The sequence below is a fragment of the Capsicum annuum genome, chromosome 2 (genome assembly GCF_002878395.1).
Source record: "Capsicum annuum cultivar UCD-10X-F1 chromosome 2, UCD10Xv1.1, whole genome shotgun sequence".
In the NCBI taxonomy this organism is placed as follows: domain Eukaryota; kingdom Viridiplantae; phylum Streptophyta; class Magnoliopsida; order Solanales; family Solanaceae; genus Capsicum; species Capsicum annuum.
Window position 1 is genome coordinate 150,940,438 of NC_061112.1, and position 18,314 is coordinate 150,958,751.

Here is an 18,314-nt window from a genome sequence, read left to right on the forward strand (position 1 = left end):
ATTTTTATGGATTAATCCATCTATAAATACCAATCATCTATTGAGTTGTTGGATACTCATTTGCATTTTCTCCTTCTTAATAGTATTTTTTTTTTTTCTTTACATCTTTTTAGTGTGACAATATGGTAATCATCATTTTGACGAAGATTATAAAATATTCTTTAGAATTTTTTCCTTTTATATCTTTTTAATGTGGCAATATAGTAATCATCATTTTGATGAAGATTATAGAAATATTCTTTAGAATTTTTTCTTATATAAGAATAATTAAATACAAGTTCATATCAAGATGATGAAGGAAGTTTGATGGCAATGTAAAATCCATTAAAGAGAGAACTAATTTAATTTGATACAAGTTTATCAAGATAAAGAAGGAAGTTTAATGGTCTTGAAAGATCCATCAAGAGAGATTAACAAATTAATTAGTTTGTGTTTGAAAATGAACTTTTGGCTCAAGCATTTCATAACTTTTTTGCCCTTTCCATCTTTCTCTATTTCTTTTTGGATTGCTTCATTTAGCATATATACTTTATGTTGTATTTTATAGATGATAAATATATGGGTTATATATACATCTCTCTCTCTATATATACATATATTATTGCAATGACCAAATAATCTATGTATATGGACCTTCCACTTTAAAATGATCTAAAACACGTGAAGTTTTTTAATGTTCATTTTCTTTGATAAAATCTCTAAGTTTCTTGCTTAACTTATTTCCTGTTGAGTATCCTAATTTATGGCTCTATAATCTTCCTTTTAACTTCTTTCTGTTGGATATCTTTGTAGGTAATATGCTTGGAAAGATGGCTCACAAAAAATTTATAAGATCAAGGCAATAATCTTCATGAGATATATATGGTGCATGCATGCAACCATAAGTATTTTAATAATTGTTTGAATATTTGAAAGGTATAATCAATATAATACATCTATCCAATTGTCGTTGTACGTATGTTTCATTGAAAGAGAATTACATTCCACTCTTATTCATTATTTGATTTATTAATTAACAAGTAATGTAGTCTGAAGAATATTTGGTAATGTTATAAATATGCCTTCAATTATCTATCTATATCTAATAACATAGCCAAAACTGCCATGTGGCAGCACCTCATAAAAGCAGCAATATTTAAAAAAGGAAAAATTAAAAATCTACTTTTCTAACACACTTAACTTCCTCATCCTATTATTAAAAGAAGAATAACACCGTCCACTACAAACATTTTTTGCTAATTTTCTAATAAACTTTTACTTATTATTTTACTTAAATAACAAAAGATACAAAAAAGCAATTTTCATTACAACATTAAAAAAAACTACAATACAAATTTAAAGAACAATAACTACAAAATAAACAAATAATTACAATACAAATTTAAACAACAATAACTACAAAATAAACAAATAATTACAATACAAATTTAAACAACAATAACTACAAAATAAATAAATAATTACAATACAAATTTAAACAACAATAACTGCCAAAAAAAAAAAAAACATTAACTAAAGATGAAAAAAAAAAAAATTAAAATACATTCTTAAAAAATATTTAAACATCAATAATTGCAAAAAAAATAAATTATAATAATTAGTACAAAATTTTAAACAACAACAAATGCTAAAAAGAAAATGAGATATACACACGCCATCTAACAAGTTTGTTTATTTTAACTATTAAAATTTAAACCAATAACTGCCAAAAAAAACAACATTAACTAAAGATGGAACGAAAAAACTTTTTAATTACATTCTTAAAAAATATTTAAACATCAATAACTGCAAGAAAAAAATTATAATAATTAGGACAAAATTTTAAACAACAACAAATGCTAAAAAGAAAATGAGATATTCATACGGTACCTAACAAGTCTGTTTATTTTAATTATTCAAATTTAAACCAATAAATAAGAAATTTAAACAGAAACGTGAAATCCTTTTAATTATGGATAGCTTGAAGGAGTTGGTTTTAAAACCACCCACTAAATTGTCTTTCATTACAACTCATTTTCTTATTCATATATAATCCTTACTAGGTTCTACATTTTTTGCAGTTCATACATGTCCTTATATTTCTGACATTCTACAATTTACGTAGTACTGCCATAATCATATATGGCTTTTCATAGCATCTCACAAATTACAAGCAGTTCTATGCAATGGAATTTGAGAGTAAGAATTATTCACCTTTGGCAATTGCATAATCATATATGGCTTTTCATAGCATCTCACAAATTACAAGCAGTTCTATGCAATGGAATTTGAGAGTAAGAATTATTCGCCTTTGGCAATTGCAAGATAAATTCAAACCTGATGTACCATATTCATTAGATATGGTTTTACAGGATTCTAAGGTACTAATTACTTTTTACTACTTTTTCATATTTCACGGTGTTTACATTAATAATTTCCTTTTTTATTTTTAACGTTGTACATACACTGAACAATACTAATTCTCTGGCTCAAATTAGGGCGATCGCATACATGCTTCAATTGGCAAGTATGATAAAGAATGAATTTCAGGTATAGGCTACAAGTTCGTGTAATGGATGGAAATGGTCTTATAACCCTATTACTTTGGAACTGTGAGGCTGTTCAACATATGGGAAAAACTGCAAAAGAGCTAAAGGAGGGCTTAATTGATGATGATGAATATCCGTATCCAAGTGAACTGGATGATATCGTTGAAAAAAAACTCATGTTTAAGGTCATGGTGAAGGAATCTAATATATACAAGCAGGATGAAGTCTACAAAGTTCTAAAATTTGCTGATGATGAATCTCTTTTCAAGGAATATTGTCATCCTTCACTAAAATACACTGCAAGTGCTACTTTTTATTAAGAAATATAAATCTCAAGTTCTATAAAAATTATAAATCTTATTTTAATGACATTACTGTATTTCATTAGGATTCTCTGTTTGAAGGTGCACAAAACAAGGGAGGTGATGAGCTTTTTGAGGTAATTATATGTTGCATTTGTAGGTGTTTAAATCTAAACTTTTCAAAAAGTATAATAATTTTGCTATAAAGTAATAACATACCTTTTGTAATGGATAATCATCTTTTCTTCATCACAAACATGCATTTTTGTATCCTGCGTATATATTTTTTTTGGCATATCAACCTTTTGACACAAAGAAAAGAGAGTTATAATTATTAAAAACTTCATTTTATCATTTACATAATTACTATACAGATATTTATCAAAATAAAAAAGCTGAATAAATTTTCGTATCAATACGAGTTTTATTCTTATCTAACAGTTTTAATCTATGCAATCTATTACAGACTCTCATCAAGAACAATCTATCAGATTGTGGATCATCTCATCTGTAACAAAAATTAGTGTTGATTCGATAGAAAAACAGTATACCAAAAGAAGCAAAGGTGTTGGAAAATTGCCAGTGCAGGAATATGATGATGAATGTAATGACAAACAATCCACCAACAAGATCCGCAAAGTGATTAAGAAGGAAAAAAACATGAGTAGTCGAGTCCATGTTCAACTGTAACTTTTATGTTAATTTTAATTTCAGTTTGTTCTGTAATGAACAAGTACTATATTAGATATTTGCTTATGTAATGAAGAATATGTGTTGGTTGTTTCACTCCATAAATTACAGTTTGAAAAACATCTTTAAATATCATGCTGAATGTGTTTCATTACACAAACAAGTTTCAGTAGACAAAGTAGACAAAATGCTGGTGTTGAGAAAAAAATGAGAGCATGATTGAAAAATAATATGGAAAAAATTGAAAAATGAGAGTAGTAGTATCCTTACATAGAAACAGATCATTATTCCGTCTTCAATTAACTTGCTAGGCGTGAAAAATGAGAGTAGTAGTATCCGTACATAGAAACAAGATCATTAATCAGTCATCAATTAACTTGACAGCCTCAACCTTCTTGGTTGGTTCCAGGACATACATTAATTCAGCACTGCAGCCCGTGCATAAATGATTCTGCACACGGACAACAAAGAACTCATACTTATCTTAGGAACAACAACACAGACCAAATATGACAAATCCATTAAATTGATAGTTGAAAATGGACCTGTATGCTTTTCAAGGAAAGTATCATAAGACCACAAGTTTGACACAATAAAGAGACATGAGAGTGGCCTATGGATTGAATGGTTGCAGATACCTCTGTGGTAAAGTTCAATGACTACATCTCAAAAAAATTGGCCCATTAATACAAATTATCACCCTATCTAAATGTAACTTTTTCATCTCCATCCTGTTATAACCTAAGAGAATAAAATTCTCAATTTTTGAAATCTAAGAAGTTATTCTGGAGGTCGCCTGATGCTAAGACATATCATTGAATATTAACCGAATGGTTTCTCACATAAAGTAAGTGCATGTGAGCCAATCCAGATGCAGATATAATAAGATTTTTGTCAAAAAATTAGGTGAACTTTCATAGCATTCTGGACAATCTTAATATTTACCTTAACTTTACAACTAGAAGACAGAGTATCTATCTTTATCATAAAAGATTAGTTAAAAGTATAGTTTCCAAGAGTCACAAGAGGAGACCTGTGCACTTCAATACCAGTTTTAGAGGTTAAAAGGATAAAACAATACAAGTTTTAGAGGTTAAAAGAATAAAACAATTAAATAGATTCCCACTAGATGATAAAACAAATAAACATGCCATGCAATGGACCCGAAGTAAGACGTAGCTATTACAAAGGGCAGTATGGTGCACTTATCTCCTGCTATGCGGATCTCTTATTTTACACATTCTAACCTTGCAAGTTTTAGTAATTCAGGACCACGAAATATAATGTGCTAATACCTATACTAAGCCGTAATGTTGAAAACAACTTCGCCAAGTTCCTAACAATCTACAAGTCACCCTTTTTTGGGGGCGTAATATAATCTACACCACCCTGAACAAACTGTACGGACCTTAGCAGGTTCCAAATTAGACATTAAAGGTCTTTCCTGATATAATGACAGTTAGCACAACCTTCTTTTTGCCTTAAGAGTAAAATATGGCATTAAGAATCAAGACACAGAAAATTAAACAAAAAACCCTGGCCACTCACCAGTTGTCTTCTGCCTATTTGCAGCCATTAGTATCCAATGGTTCACCTAATAGTTCTCACGCTAAAGTGATTTAGCTTCAATAAGTTTTATAATAATCAATATTGTCCATTACCCATACTATCTTTTAGGTTATATGCATATATTTTAGTAGATTATTACATCATATATTCATTTTATTAATCGTGCATGACTTAATTTTTTTTTTTTAAATCTTAGTTTATCCTTTTAATCTCTTTAATATTTTTTTTAGAAAATATTAATCAGATTATCATGGAGCTAGACTCCCCTTTTGGTTTTTCAAATACTAAAGAAATGAGACACAAGAAATCGTGAGTTGAGAGATGATATCGGATCCATTATTTGTGTGATGGAGCAGGAAAATGAAAAGGTCATTCTTTCTACTAGGAAGCTAATGAAGTAGCTAACAGTTTGGACAGACTTGGAATTGATTTAAGGGACATTCACATCTTTCAGGATACAAAATTCTTTTGCCCACTTATCTCAAGAGAGCATATCATCTAGATGAGTGTCAAATGTCTAAGATTCCCACTTTTTACCTATTGAAGAAAAAAGAATGTAACTTTACATAGGACTAACCTTAACAAGCTTATTCACGATGTTTGCAGCCACTGCTGCAGCTTTATCAGGAAAAGACCTGCAAGGTTAAGGAGTGACAACCTCATAAGTTTACAGTGCAGGTTTTATTTCTTTATAAGTTGGGACTGTGGGTTTCACAAGTTATATGGTATTTGTTAACTGGTGAGAGGTGACAGGTATCCCATGGAATTAGTACACGTGTGCGCAAGTTGGTCCGAACACCACGATTATAAAAAAAAGAACAGTTCAAATGACAAGGGGTTGTTTAGTAATTGGAACAATAAACTACTACTAATATTTTGAGTACTACTATGTTAACTTTTTATTGGAACAAGAAACTACTATTAATATTTGTCTAGAATTTTCATGTAAACTAATGATTCTTAAGAATTGCAAAGCTGGTAATGTTTTGTAATGTAAGATCGGTAGCTCTACAACTACTAGATGGTCAATATCAGCAAATCTCAAAATTTATGAGCCACCAAATCATTCTTTATATTTATCATTGAATTAAATATCCACTGGACAAAATGAAAAATAGGGGTTTTGTCTATCTATGAACATATAAAACAACCTAAATAACATTAACTGTAGCTCTAATTCAAAAATACAAGAGAATGGGAAAAAGCATGTAAACCAATTAATATCAGATAATAGGCATTAAAACTTAAAAGGGGTAACAAACTTCTTCATTATATTATGGGTTAAATGGTAGATTTATATTAACGAAGGCAAAGGCATGAAGAAGGTACATGAGATACATGTAAAAGAAGCGACTAAAGAACTAAAGAAACCAAAACTAAAAGGAGGTCTAAAGAGCTCAAGAATGGTACGAGACAATCATCTCAACCTGCCTGCATTCCTTGAACCAAAGGCAGGAAAAGCTTACGAACCTATTGGCCAAAAGTGAAACCAAGAAATTGGTCCTTACACTACATCCCTTTGGGTCCATTACTAGAATAAGATTACCCTTTGCTATTCAAGAGCTCTAGGTGTCGAATATTTATTATATTGCAGAAAGATATCAGGTATAGGCATTCTTTCAATTTCTTCTAGAACATGCATGTTCTGAATTCTGACTTGTAGAAATTGAAGTGTAAATTATTTCTTCTAAAAAATAATTTACTCATAAGAAAATAACCACCAAATTAACACTGAAGAAAATATTTTTTAGTTTCAAAATTCAAAAATATCAACTCATACTCACAGATCAATAGTCAATCATTCTAATATTCAGAATCCATAAAAAATATAGTAAACACAAGTAATTTGAAACTTTATGTAATTCAGAACAAAACTACTTCTCTTAATATAACAATACAAAATTAACACTTCAGAAAAGTTAATAGAGGTTATAAATTTCATTTTTTATATACATAGATACAATGAAATATCTCAATATTGATGTATTTATCAACACAACTCAATATGCATAGTGTCTTTCCACATACTAGATCTGGGGTTAAAGGGCATGCTACGTTTACCACTACTTACGAAAAATTAGAAATGTTGTTTCTAATATACCCCAAGCTCAGGACATCGTTTTATCAGTCCAAAAAAAAATCAACGATTTTCATATACTGTATTTAATATTTTTTCAACTTCTTCATGCAAAGCAGATGAGTAATTTACCTCGAATTAGAAAATTCATCACAGAAACTTCTTTCATCAAGAAGATCTCAACAACTAACTTGACCATCTGCATCAAATACATAAATATAAACTAAATTTTTTTAATTTCTGGTCGACAATGCATTTGATTGATAATCAGCCAAAAAGAATGCTCAATATTTGATCAACAAACAAGCTTAAATATTTGTGTAAAAATTAAAGTGCATTTTTTACGGAGAACACGAAGTGTTCATGTTTCATACAAGGTAAAGTTACTGACCATTCTAGACGTACACAAATTGTACTTACTCCGTAGATATTTTGTTACTTTTAATATTTATTTAATTTGGGACTTTTGAATTGGGACCACATTGCTTTTAAAATTTACAATTTACTTTAAATAAAATAAAGTTGGATACTTATGGAGTTATATAATATAATATATCATTATTGATAATAATTATTTTATATTTTTCAAGATATATAATTAGCTTTTGATATATTCAATAATTAAATATAATTAGTGTGGATTTATTTTTATTACATTGTAAAGGTGAAATTTTACCTTGTTTTTTTCAACAATTAAATATAATTAGTGTGAATATTTTACCTTATTTTTTCAACAATTAAATATAATTAGTGTGGATTTATTTTAATTACTTTGTAAGAGTAAAATTTACTTTATTTTTTCATTTAACAACTTTAATAATAAATTAAATATCTCATCTTTTATGTAATACGAAAAAATATCAACTAAATTGTAATAATGAATATTATACAACTAAACATATATTTTTTATGACAATTTGAATTTTCATCTATTCATATCAACGTAGTTAATGTTGGATTAGTGTTAGATTAGGCATATTAAAAAAAATAGCATTGATACACTGTATAATGATTTTACAGTTTTATCTAAAAACTCAATGTCTAAAATAATTATCTAATAACACATTAATATTTTCCGCACAGCACGTTGATACTTTTAATTAAAATGATAAAATATATACGAATTTGCACATTAGCTATCCCTATATAAACTGTACATTAAAAAAATAAAAAGAAATTAAAATTTTCCTAACAAGCATATTAATTTTTCACGTCCATTCCGAAATAAAAAATGAGTTTGGTTCAGTATATTATTTTACTTACTTGCATACAAGTAAATATTATTTTAATGATGTACTGTTTATAATTTTTACAATCTATGGGTTTTTTAATGTCAATAAGAAATACATACAATTTAAAGAGTCCAAAATTCATATTCAAATCAAACTGCAACTTTATCTCAAATAATTTCTTATTATGATTGAAAATCAATATTTCAATCCGTAAATTAAAAAAAAAATCCTAAAAAATGAATGACAATAATGTTGATTGATGTTGTAGTGAATGATGATGAAAGATTAAAAAAAAAAGTCCTAAAAAATGAATGACAATAATGTTGATTGATGTTGTAGTGAATGATGATGAACATAAAGAAATTGAACAACATTTCTTCCATAAATTTGATAACACAGTCTTATAATTAAATAAAGAATAAGCTCATTGTGGAAGAGGGAGATGTGGAAGTTTAAGAACAAGAATTGAAACGAGCAAGCCTAAAAATACCCATTAGAATAATTCCATGATTTAATATCAAATTTTCAAAAAAAATACATGCTACTTGGAGTATTCATATCTTCTTATTCAATAATTTGGATGAATTTTTTTCGTTATCGTGTATAAAATGGTTTGAATTTCATAAGTGATAAAATAATTAAAAAAAATTATAGTATGATCAAGTAAATAAGATGTACTTTTTTATGATTTATTTTTTTTTAAATTTCCGCGCAACGCACGAGTACGAATACTAGTAACTACTAATAAGTGTGTGTATATCTATTTATATAGAGAGAAAGAGAGGGGTGATGGGGGTAGCTTTTTCCTTTTCTAGGCTAGCTCAAAAAGAATAGATTACTTCCTCCGCAAAATACATAATTGAATTCAAATTTAAATAAAATCACAAAAAATAAATCTAATAATTTGTTTAGATAACCACATATATAAAACTACCATCCATATTCAAAAAGAGCAAATAAGAGATCACAATTTAAATTTTTAGACATTTAAATGAAAACTGCACACTTAACACATAAATAATAAATTTAAGAGGAATAATAAATATGAAAGAAACTAGAAGACATTAACATTAGTATATAATAATTGTTTCATTTAATTAGAAATTAAAATATTGTTGAAATGAACAGTATAACTGAATAAATTAAGAAGATGAAAAGTATATTTATAAATTACTTGTCCAGTTTAATAAAAATGATTATGAAGGTTTTTACTACAATTTAAAAAATATTAGTTTCAATTAAATTATGAGCTTGATTTCTTCCAATAAATTTTGTCACAATACTACAAAAAAAATAATTCTTGTACTCATTTTTAGCATTTATTAATTATTAATATTATGATGAATCATTATCAAATTTTTTATCAGGACATGATATAACTAGAAGGGTTTAGTTGCCCATAATTTTATAATATTTGAACACTGAAAAGTTTTACAACATACTATAGGGCTGGAAAAATTAGTATTATGTATATTGATATGATGGTACATATGTGTTTGATTTTACGGTAAACAATTAAAATAATTTACAATTGGGTTTCACATTTAAGGTTCTTTGATTACTGTTAGGGAAAAAGATACTTTATAACACTTTTTAAAATAAATAATCTAAGTTTGATATCTTTTTAAAAAGTGGCTAATCGGGTATACTATTTTCGCTTTATAGTTATTTTCTAATTTGGGTCATTTTGGCCCACGTAATTCAGATACAGTCCATATACAATACTGATACAGTTTTCAACTTGGACCATTCGACCCTTTTAAAAATATTTCAATTTTTTTTCCTATAAATTTTTTAACTAAAAAAATATTCTATTTTTTTAATTATTTAGAAATACTAATTAAATATAATTATATAAAAACTATATAATTGTTATATATAATATGCATCTATATAAGATATATGTATAGAAATTTTATAGTTATATCAAATATGTATATGTATAAAATATATATAAAGTGTATAAAAATTATATAATTGTTGTATAAAATACGTAAAAAAAAAAGTAGAATTATTGTATAAATTGTGTCGTATAATTTTCGTATAGAATATTTATATGTATCAGATATGTATAGAAATTGTATAGAAGGTGTATAGAAATAGTATAGAACAAGCCACCAAATTGAAATGGCTAGAAAGTGGAATTTGAATTCCATGGCCATTTTCATGAAATAGTTTAATTTGAAGTGTTGTTTCTGTCCTTTCCCCTTACTGTTAATATGTTGAAAATAAATTAAATTATATATTTAAGAATATATTTCATGACCGCGCAAAGCGCGAATAAGTTTATTAGTTTCTAATATAATGTCTATTTGTTAACTTCTAGCTAAAACTAATAGTAGAACGGTTTTGTTGTAAAAAAAAATTATTACTTTAATGCTATCACTTAATCAGGAAATAAATATAGGGTACAAATGGTAAAAATGCCATGTGAAATTGAAGAAAAATGTCTCATGTTAATAGTTTGATTTAAAAATATCTCAGGTGTTAACAGGTTGATCCAAAAATGTTCATATCTTACTTCATTGAGTCAAAAATGTCTGATAATACTGGATGTCGAGGGTTCGTGCACAGATCTAATATATGTTTTTTAATTTCATTGTGATAATAAATTATATATATTTTTAGATATTTTAAGTTGTTAACTATCGTAATTTAACTTTGAAATTAAAATGTCAACTGAGTGTTATACTTTGACAAAACGATGAACAACACTATATAAACGTTTTTAAAAGAATATTTAAAAGTTACATTTAACAGAATGATATGATAAACCCCAAAAACGTGAATAGATAAACTTGATACTGTTCGCTCTGGGCCCAGGCCCACACGACTTTAAAATGCGTCACTAGGGAGTAAGACTTTCTCACTTTTATACCTAACATCCCTCCTGTGTTTTGCCGATGTGGAACTCCTTCCTAAGTTGGGGTGTTACATACACCCCCCTTACGAACTCAGCGTCCTCGCTGAGGTTTGCCCCACCGAATGAGATTTGCCTACACGACTGAGGTTTGCCCCATCTTACCGGGATACTGTGCGCGCAAAGCACACCTGAGAGGAAGGCCGGGTAAGTCAGTCAGGACCACATTAAAAAACTCACAAACCAAAGGGACGGAGTCAAGCGATAAACTCTGAGAACTGACATCTCGAACAACTTCACTTTTTGAGCCGACGATCTATCTCGCACCGTTATATGTGAGATACGTGTTAGGATGTACGAATTAATATTCCTGTTTTTATTAGTGAGAATGTAGGTAAGAATATATGTTTCGAGAGTGCTAGGCACGTTCCAATTATGCATGTGGAATGAACTAAGTCATCAACGTGGAATAAGATGCATTATGTGCAAGCGCAATGTATGAGCGCAAGTACCAACTTGTATTATGCACAGTTGGGTGTTGGTGGGAAAAACTACTATAACGAAGAACTGGACAGTGCAATGCACATTGGAAAACAAGTTCAAATTAAAGAAAGTTACATCATCCTATGCAAGTTATATCATTCTATGCTAGGCATGAGATATGCTGGTTAGTGTTGAGAAAATAACTAGCAAAGCATTTCGACAGTTCTATACGTGACATCTTCATTCTAGCCCATTTAGTATGTCCTATTTCAGCCCTAACCTACCCTTAGGACACCCTTATTATAAATGCTCCTTTTGGTTTTCGCCTCTCATACAATTCATTCGTTCCATGGCGATTCTTCTCTCAAAGAATTCATCTACGGCGAGATCAATTGGTATAATTCCCTCTCAAATTCATCTTTGGCTAGATTTATTGTTTCTTCCCTATCAAAGAATTCATCTTTGGCGAGATCTATTGGTTTTTACCCCTCAAAGAATTCATCTCTGGCGAGCTCTTCATTGACTGGCCCTTCTCGTCCAGTGGAAATAATCGGAGGCAATTGCTATTCTTTGCCAATGACTTATTCCACTAGCTGTGTTCCTGCTACTCCTATAGAAAACAGAAGACCAAGCATGCAGCTTCCTTGGTTGATGCTGGCGCCAGGGAGGACTGTCAACAGATTCTGCAGTCTGCGGGAAATGTGAAAAAGATGGTAGTGGAAAGTGGTAGGCTGAGCCTCGCACCTGATTTTAATTCCCGTTGTTTCGGACAATCAGTTCAGGGATGGTTGGGTTATATTAGACGTAATGATTGTCAATTTTTTGTATTCAACCCACTTTCTGGCAAAAAAATCAACCTTCCATCCATTGAAACAATTCCCTCTGTTAAGCGCGTCATTCGGAACAGCCAATCTGGTTTGGTGGAAAGCATTATTTCAGACCTCGGCGGCTGCAAACCCCTAGCCCCAAAACGTTGTTATACAGGCCTCATCTCAGATGTTGTTCTCTCGTCATCTCCTGTGGATGACGACTGCATAGCTGTGGTCAGTTACGGTTTATATGATAAACTCGCCTTCTGCAGAAGAACACGGCGAGATGATGATCGTCCCAACTGCTGGATTCCCCTCCATTCCCCCTTTATTTTATACAGGCAAATTGTTTACCACAGTGGAAAGAAATTATTTTATACCATCGGTGGCGAAATGGTCCAAGAGCTTGAAGCTTGGGATCTCCATAATGATCCAATTAAGAGGTTTCACATTGAGGATCAGTCTCAAGTTTTGAGAAATATACGTGATTTTCTTGGTCATCTCAAGGATGGGGATTTGGAGGATTTGGATCACTCAGTAGAATTGGTTCCAAGGATTCACTTGGTGTACGACCACCAAAGCCAGGAGCTTTTTATTGTTAAGCACAATGTTTTAGTAACCAATAATGTGTTCACTATTTACGGTGTGCCACATATTAAAGATCCTGATGTTATTACCCACAAGACTCTGAGTTTTGATGTTTTCAAGGTTAATTTCATAAATGATCATCTTGTAAAGGTTCAATACTTGGAAGAAAGCATTGGTAATCGTGCATTTTTCGTTGGCAAACAAAGGAGCTTTGTTCTCTCAACCACGGAATTTCCGGAATTGAGGCCTGGTTCTATTTACTTTGCTGATGACAAGTACGAATGGAAGTACAATCTCGCAGGCCATGATATGGGCATTTATGACTGCAAAGAAAATTGCATTATCAACAAGCTAGAGAGTATTTCACCTGCTAATAGTTGGTTTATCCCAGATGTTGATGCGGACTTTTAGTGTGGGTTTTAAAACTTTTCTTTGTCATTCTAGTGTTGGTTAATTTTTTTTTTTTTTTTTTTTTTTTAGAATAAGCTTCTCTACCTCTGAGTTAGGGGCAAGGTCTCTACCTTCCCAAACCCCACTTTGAGGGGGATTAGAATGGATAGACCCCCGCTACTCTCAATATTGGAATTATTTTTTGGGGGGTTAATAAGGTAGGTTTTTAGTAGGTAGGAGTGCATCTCTATAAGCAGGTAGGTATGCTGTATTTTGTTGTATGTGCTAGTAGTCAAGTAGTCATAGTGCTTTGCTTGTTTTTGCCTAGGGTTTTGTTGATGTTTATTACAATAAGGTTCACAAAGAAATTTAAAATTAGTGATTGTTTATAATGTAATGAATTTTAGTTGTAAATTTCAAAATACAATAAGATATTATTTTCATAATTAGTATCATTTGTCATTCAAAGTGTGAAATTCATTTAGAATCTCATAAGGTACTGTCAAATGGATGAAGACATATGACTGGATGTGTTACGACTAAAGTTAAATCATGATTAAAATATAAAATATAACAAATATTTATTCAAAATCAAATCAAACAATATCTAATCAAATATTAATTTTTTTAATTGATTCGACTTGGATCGCAGTTCGATCAAGTTAAAAATCAAACCCGCCAACACCCCTAACCCTGGGTACTAAGGTACAGGGATCATGCTGTCCGAGATTTTGACTTACAGGCTAGCAGTACGTTATTCAATATGCACCACCGCCATGTGTCCACCAGCATCAGAACAGCTCGATAATCAACGGCTCTAGATGGACTAAAGTTTACAATGTTCAGATAGACGGTCCAGATCAATCGAAGGAACCTCACAATAGTACACCGTTGGTCTTTTATATAAACCCCCTACTCCTCACTACTTCACAACTACAGAGTTTTTCCTCTTCGCTAGCATTTTAATCATCCTTTTTTAACTTCGACAATGGGCAAGGGTCCTGTCTCTACAGTGACATCGGCAAGCAGGCTCGAGGTACCTCTCATAAAGTAGTTCTATCTTTTTCTTCTTCTTTTTTTCGCGCCATAATATGCATATAATGTGCGTATATTTCGAGTTTTGACGTTTTCGTTTTGGTGAATGTAGTAGAACATGAGAAAAAGACTCTTGCTTTTGCTATCTATCTAGTTAGTTTTGTTGTTTGCAACGTGAACGGTTGTTTTTTAGTTGGTAATATTCTTATTTTGGAATAGGAGCCTTGGAGTAATTGGTAAAGTTGCCTTGGCAGAAATTCCAAGTACGATTACATATTATAAACCCTTGTGGTTCGACTCTTCCACAAGCAATGCGTGTAGCTTGGAGTTTCGGTGCACCGGGCTGCCCTTTCATATTGTTATTTCGGTGCCCTTTAATATTGTTATTTTGCATCAAAATTAGATCTTCTGGACAAGTACTATCAGACAGAGATAATGTGTGCAGGGTAAGGCTACATGCAATAGACCCTTGTGGTCCGGCACTTCCTCATGCATATTGGGAGTTTCAGTGCACCGCGCTTCCCTTTATGTGTATGTATGTGTTTCTGAGTAGGGAGGTTTTTGTTTTGCATGAATGTGATAGAACAACGCAATGAGACTCTTGTTATGCTATTAGTTTGTTTATTTTTGTTAATGGTAAGATTGTTATTTTGGATAGTTCTAAAAAAAAAATATATTGTTATATTGTATCGAAATTAGATATTCTGTACAAGGACTACGTATATGTGCGCATGTGTTTCGAGTATGGAAGTTATCGTTATGGAACAGAGCAAAGATCAAAGAGATTCTTGTTTGCGCTATTTATTTATTTATGTTGTTTGTAAATCCTTGTGTTTTTATTTTATTTTTGGTTGGTAATATATTTTGCATTGAAATCAGATCTTCTGTACAAGGACTACCAGACGTCTTCAGTTACTTCTGACTCCGCCACCACAGTGGTAAGTATCTCTTTCATTCATGTGTATTACATTAATTTAGCTAGGTTTTGTTCTTTGTGTGTATCCGTGTTATTGTGTGACTGAAATTTGACTCGTTGAACTACATTTTTTCTGTCAACTGCGATTAAAAAAAAATTTGTATATCCATGTACACATTGTGTTCACGAAATCGGGGTAGCATATTGATCGAGATACTTGTTTATGTTGGTATTGTTACTAGATTTTTTCACCTTTTGTTGGTGGCATTGCATCTGTCTCTGTTGCATCTTCGTGTTAATTGCCCGTTCTCTCGGAGGAAATATAGTTTTCTGCAAATTATTAGTCCCTTTAGTTATAGATCTGAATATCTGCAACATTATTTCCTATAAAAGCTTGCATAGATGTCTTGAGATATTTTTTGTTCTAGGTTCTCCTTTTGAACAATTTCTTTGTTCTAGCAGACTTTCACTTCAGCAAAATTGAAGACGCGCAATCTGTTTCAGGTTGATGTCAATACTCAACAGAAGATCGAGAATATTACAACTGTATCTAAAGTAGGCACAAGCTCCAATTTGAGTTTTGCAATTCTCTCCTATATTTCACTGCTTATTTTGTCACCTCACTATTGTATGGTGCTCTTTCGATTTCTAATCTTCATCTTAAGTGGTTATCTGACAGCACTTATATTTGTGAACAGAAAACCCTTTCTCTGATTTACAACCCTTTCACAACCATCACATATGAAGCTGCTGCTGCTTCATGGAAGAAGGCATTAATTCTAAACTTCAGAGTTCCTTACCGTTCTGGAAAGGTAAACATCTCTATCAGTTATCTGTCAAATGGTGATGTTGGGTGAAGAAAACGTTTCAAGCAAATCAATGTTCCTTCTTACTTTAAGTTTTGTATTGTTCATGACAGCTGGAGCTTCAATATTTACACGAGTATTCTGGGATAAGCACCAGTATTGAATTGGCAGCAAACCCCATTGTTAATTTCTCTGGTGTAGTGGGAACTAATGTTCTTTCTCTTGGAACTGATGTGTCCTTTGACACCAAGTTGGGAACATTCACTAAGTGCAGTGCTGGCCTGAGTTACACAAATGATGATGGCATTGTTACTTCTTGCAATCTGTAAGTTGCTTCCATTATTGTAAGATATCTTCCTTGAAATTGAGCATGCACTGACAGTTATGTTAGAAACTCGTAATAGCTAATGAACCCAGTTGCCATGGTTTTTGAGCGATTAGAAAATTGTATTTTGTGAAATTGTTGCAATATAGGTGTTGTTGGTGAAATTACAATAAAATTGCAATAATATTACAACTGAAAAATTACAAGTAAATAATGAAAAATATATTTCCTCTTCTATGGCTGAGGCGCAGATCTCGCTCTCTTTAAGGAGATTCAAGTCCACTGCGGTAATTGTTTTTCCGGTCCAACAGTAATACTCTTTCACTTGTCCCTGCAGGATACAACAGCCTACACATAATAACTCAATATTTTGGACTAAAATTGAGTTCAAAACTCCACAAAAAATAGCACCTCCCTTCAACTAATAAACTCTCTCAATTTTTTTATTTTTTTTTAGGTACACTTGTTTATATATATATATTGTATTTTTTTCAAAGAAGTGAGTCTCCTATTTATTGGAGAACCTACATAAGTATTTGTTGAAAGTAGCAAAAATAGGCCAACATTCTTGATTTTTCTTTGTCAAAAATAGGCAAACATTCTTGATTTTTCTTTGTCAAAAATAGGCCACCATTGTTGAATTGAATTTTATTTTTTTTTAAAAAAATAAAATTGCTAGCCAACTTTGAATTCAAGAAAGGATAAGGCACAATTTGTTGATTGTTGGTAATATAAAAAAATGTCCATCAGGTGTGGTTGATGCTTAGTTGGAATGGTTTTATTTGAACGCTTAATTCAATTTGGGATTAGTTTATCTTAATTGTGCTTGTACTGCTTGAAATATCAGGAATGACAAGGGTCCGAGTATATCATATTACAGCACACTCAAACACATGCAAAAAACTGATGTTGGCTTGGAGGTGGCCCGTAGCTTCTCTAACAATGAGACGACCATTACTGCTGGCACTAAGATTAAGTTGGATGAGCGGACCACTGTGAAGGCGCGTTGGAACAATTTTGGCAAGGCAACTGCATTGCTCCAACATGAGTGGCATCCAAATTCTCTTTTCACCCTTTGGGGTGAAATTGACACCAAAGCTACACGGCCAAAGTGTGGATGGACCGTTTCTTTGTTTGGGATTCCCTAATTAACCAAACCAATCCCTGTCATTTCACACTGAAAATGGGTCTGTTTCATAAGCTGTTATAGGCTAGCGATGGGTTTGGAGAAAGTTTTTGGACTATAAAAATAACTAGCCTGTTGCAAGAAGCGCTTGTCTTCTTTTTCTAAGTTGGTACGTTTTAATTCACCCTCTTCCCATTGTATTGCTGGTATATATGGCATCTTTTGATGTGCTAACCTAGCCAATATTTGAAGATACTGTGGAGAAAAATGACATCCTAGTTCATGAATAACTGCTTAGATGTAACCATTTTAATTGTCTGTCGTGTATGGATGCCAGTGAATTCAATGGAGTGACAGGTTTAACAGTTATTTTGAGAGACCCAGACCACTTGAAAATTTTCAAGGACCATAGCTCCTTTCTGAAAATTTTAATTCAAGGATGGAAGTTCTTTTGTTTGTCTACTATGTCATATTCTTTTTGTTTCTCGTAGAATAACTGGAATGACATAAACATGTACATTACTACTCGTGGAATAACCGTGCAATTTTACTCAACTTTGTTCCTTTTTGTGGACTCT

The 18,314-nt window shown here is 31.3% G+C and overlaps 2 protein-coding genes and 1 long non-coding RNA gene across 3 annotated transcripts; 2 read left to right on the plus strand and 1 right to left on the minus strand.

Annotated features, from left to right (window-relative positions):
- Nucleotides 1-1,940: 1,940 nt before the first annotated feature.
- On the minus strand, nucleotides 1,941-7,547 carry LOC107860559. The gene is made up of 4 exons (XR_001671567.2): nucleotides 7,299-7,547; nucleotides 5,667-5,724; nucleotides 3,791-3,971; nucleotides 1,941-3,132 (listed from the first exon to the last, which is right to left on the minus strand). It is a non-coding gene; the product is annotated as an uncharacterized LOC107860559 (long non-coding RNA).
- Nucleotides 7,548-12,451: 4,904 nt separating this feature from the next.
- LOC107858387 lies at nucleotides 12,452-13,549 on the plus strand. Its single transcript, XM_016703038.1, has one exon. The coding sequence runs from the start codon at nucleotides 12,452-12,454 to the stop codon at nucleotides 13,547-13,549; it is 1,098 nt and encodes a 365-aa protein (XP_016558524.1).
- A 967-nt stretch (nucleotides 13,550-14,516) lies between these two features.
- LOC107858388 (mitochondrial outer membrane protein porin of 34 kDa-like) lies at nucleotides 14,517-17,758 on the plus strand. Its single transcript, XM_047407876.1, has 7 exons — nucleotides 14,517-14,564; nucleotides 14,757-14,826; nucleotides 15,443-15,501; nucleotides 15,942-16,025; nucleotides 16,178-16,291; nucleotides 16,399-16,610; nucleotides 17,458-17,758. Exons 1-7 carry the CDS (start codon nucleotides 14,517-14,519, stop codon nucleotides 17,756-17,758), a joined length of 888 nt encoding a protein of 295 aa, XP_047263832.1.
- Nucleotides 17,759-18,314: the final 556 nt, after the last annotated feature.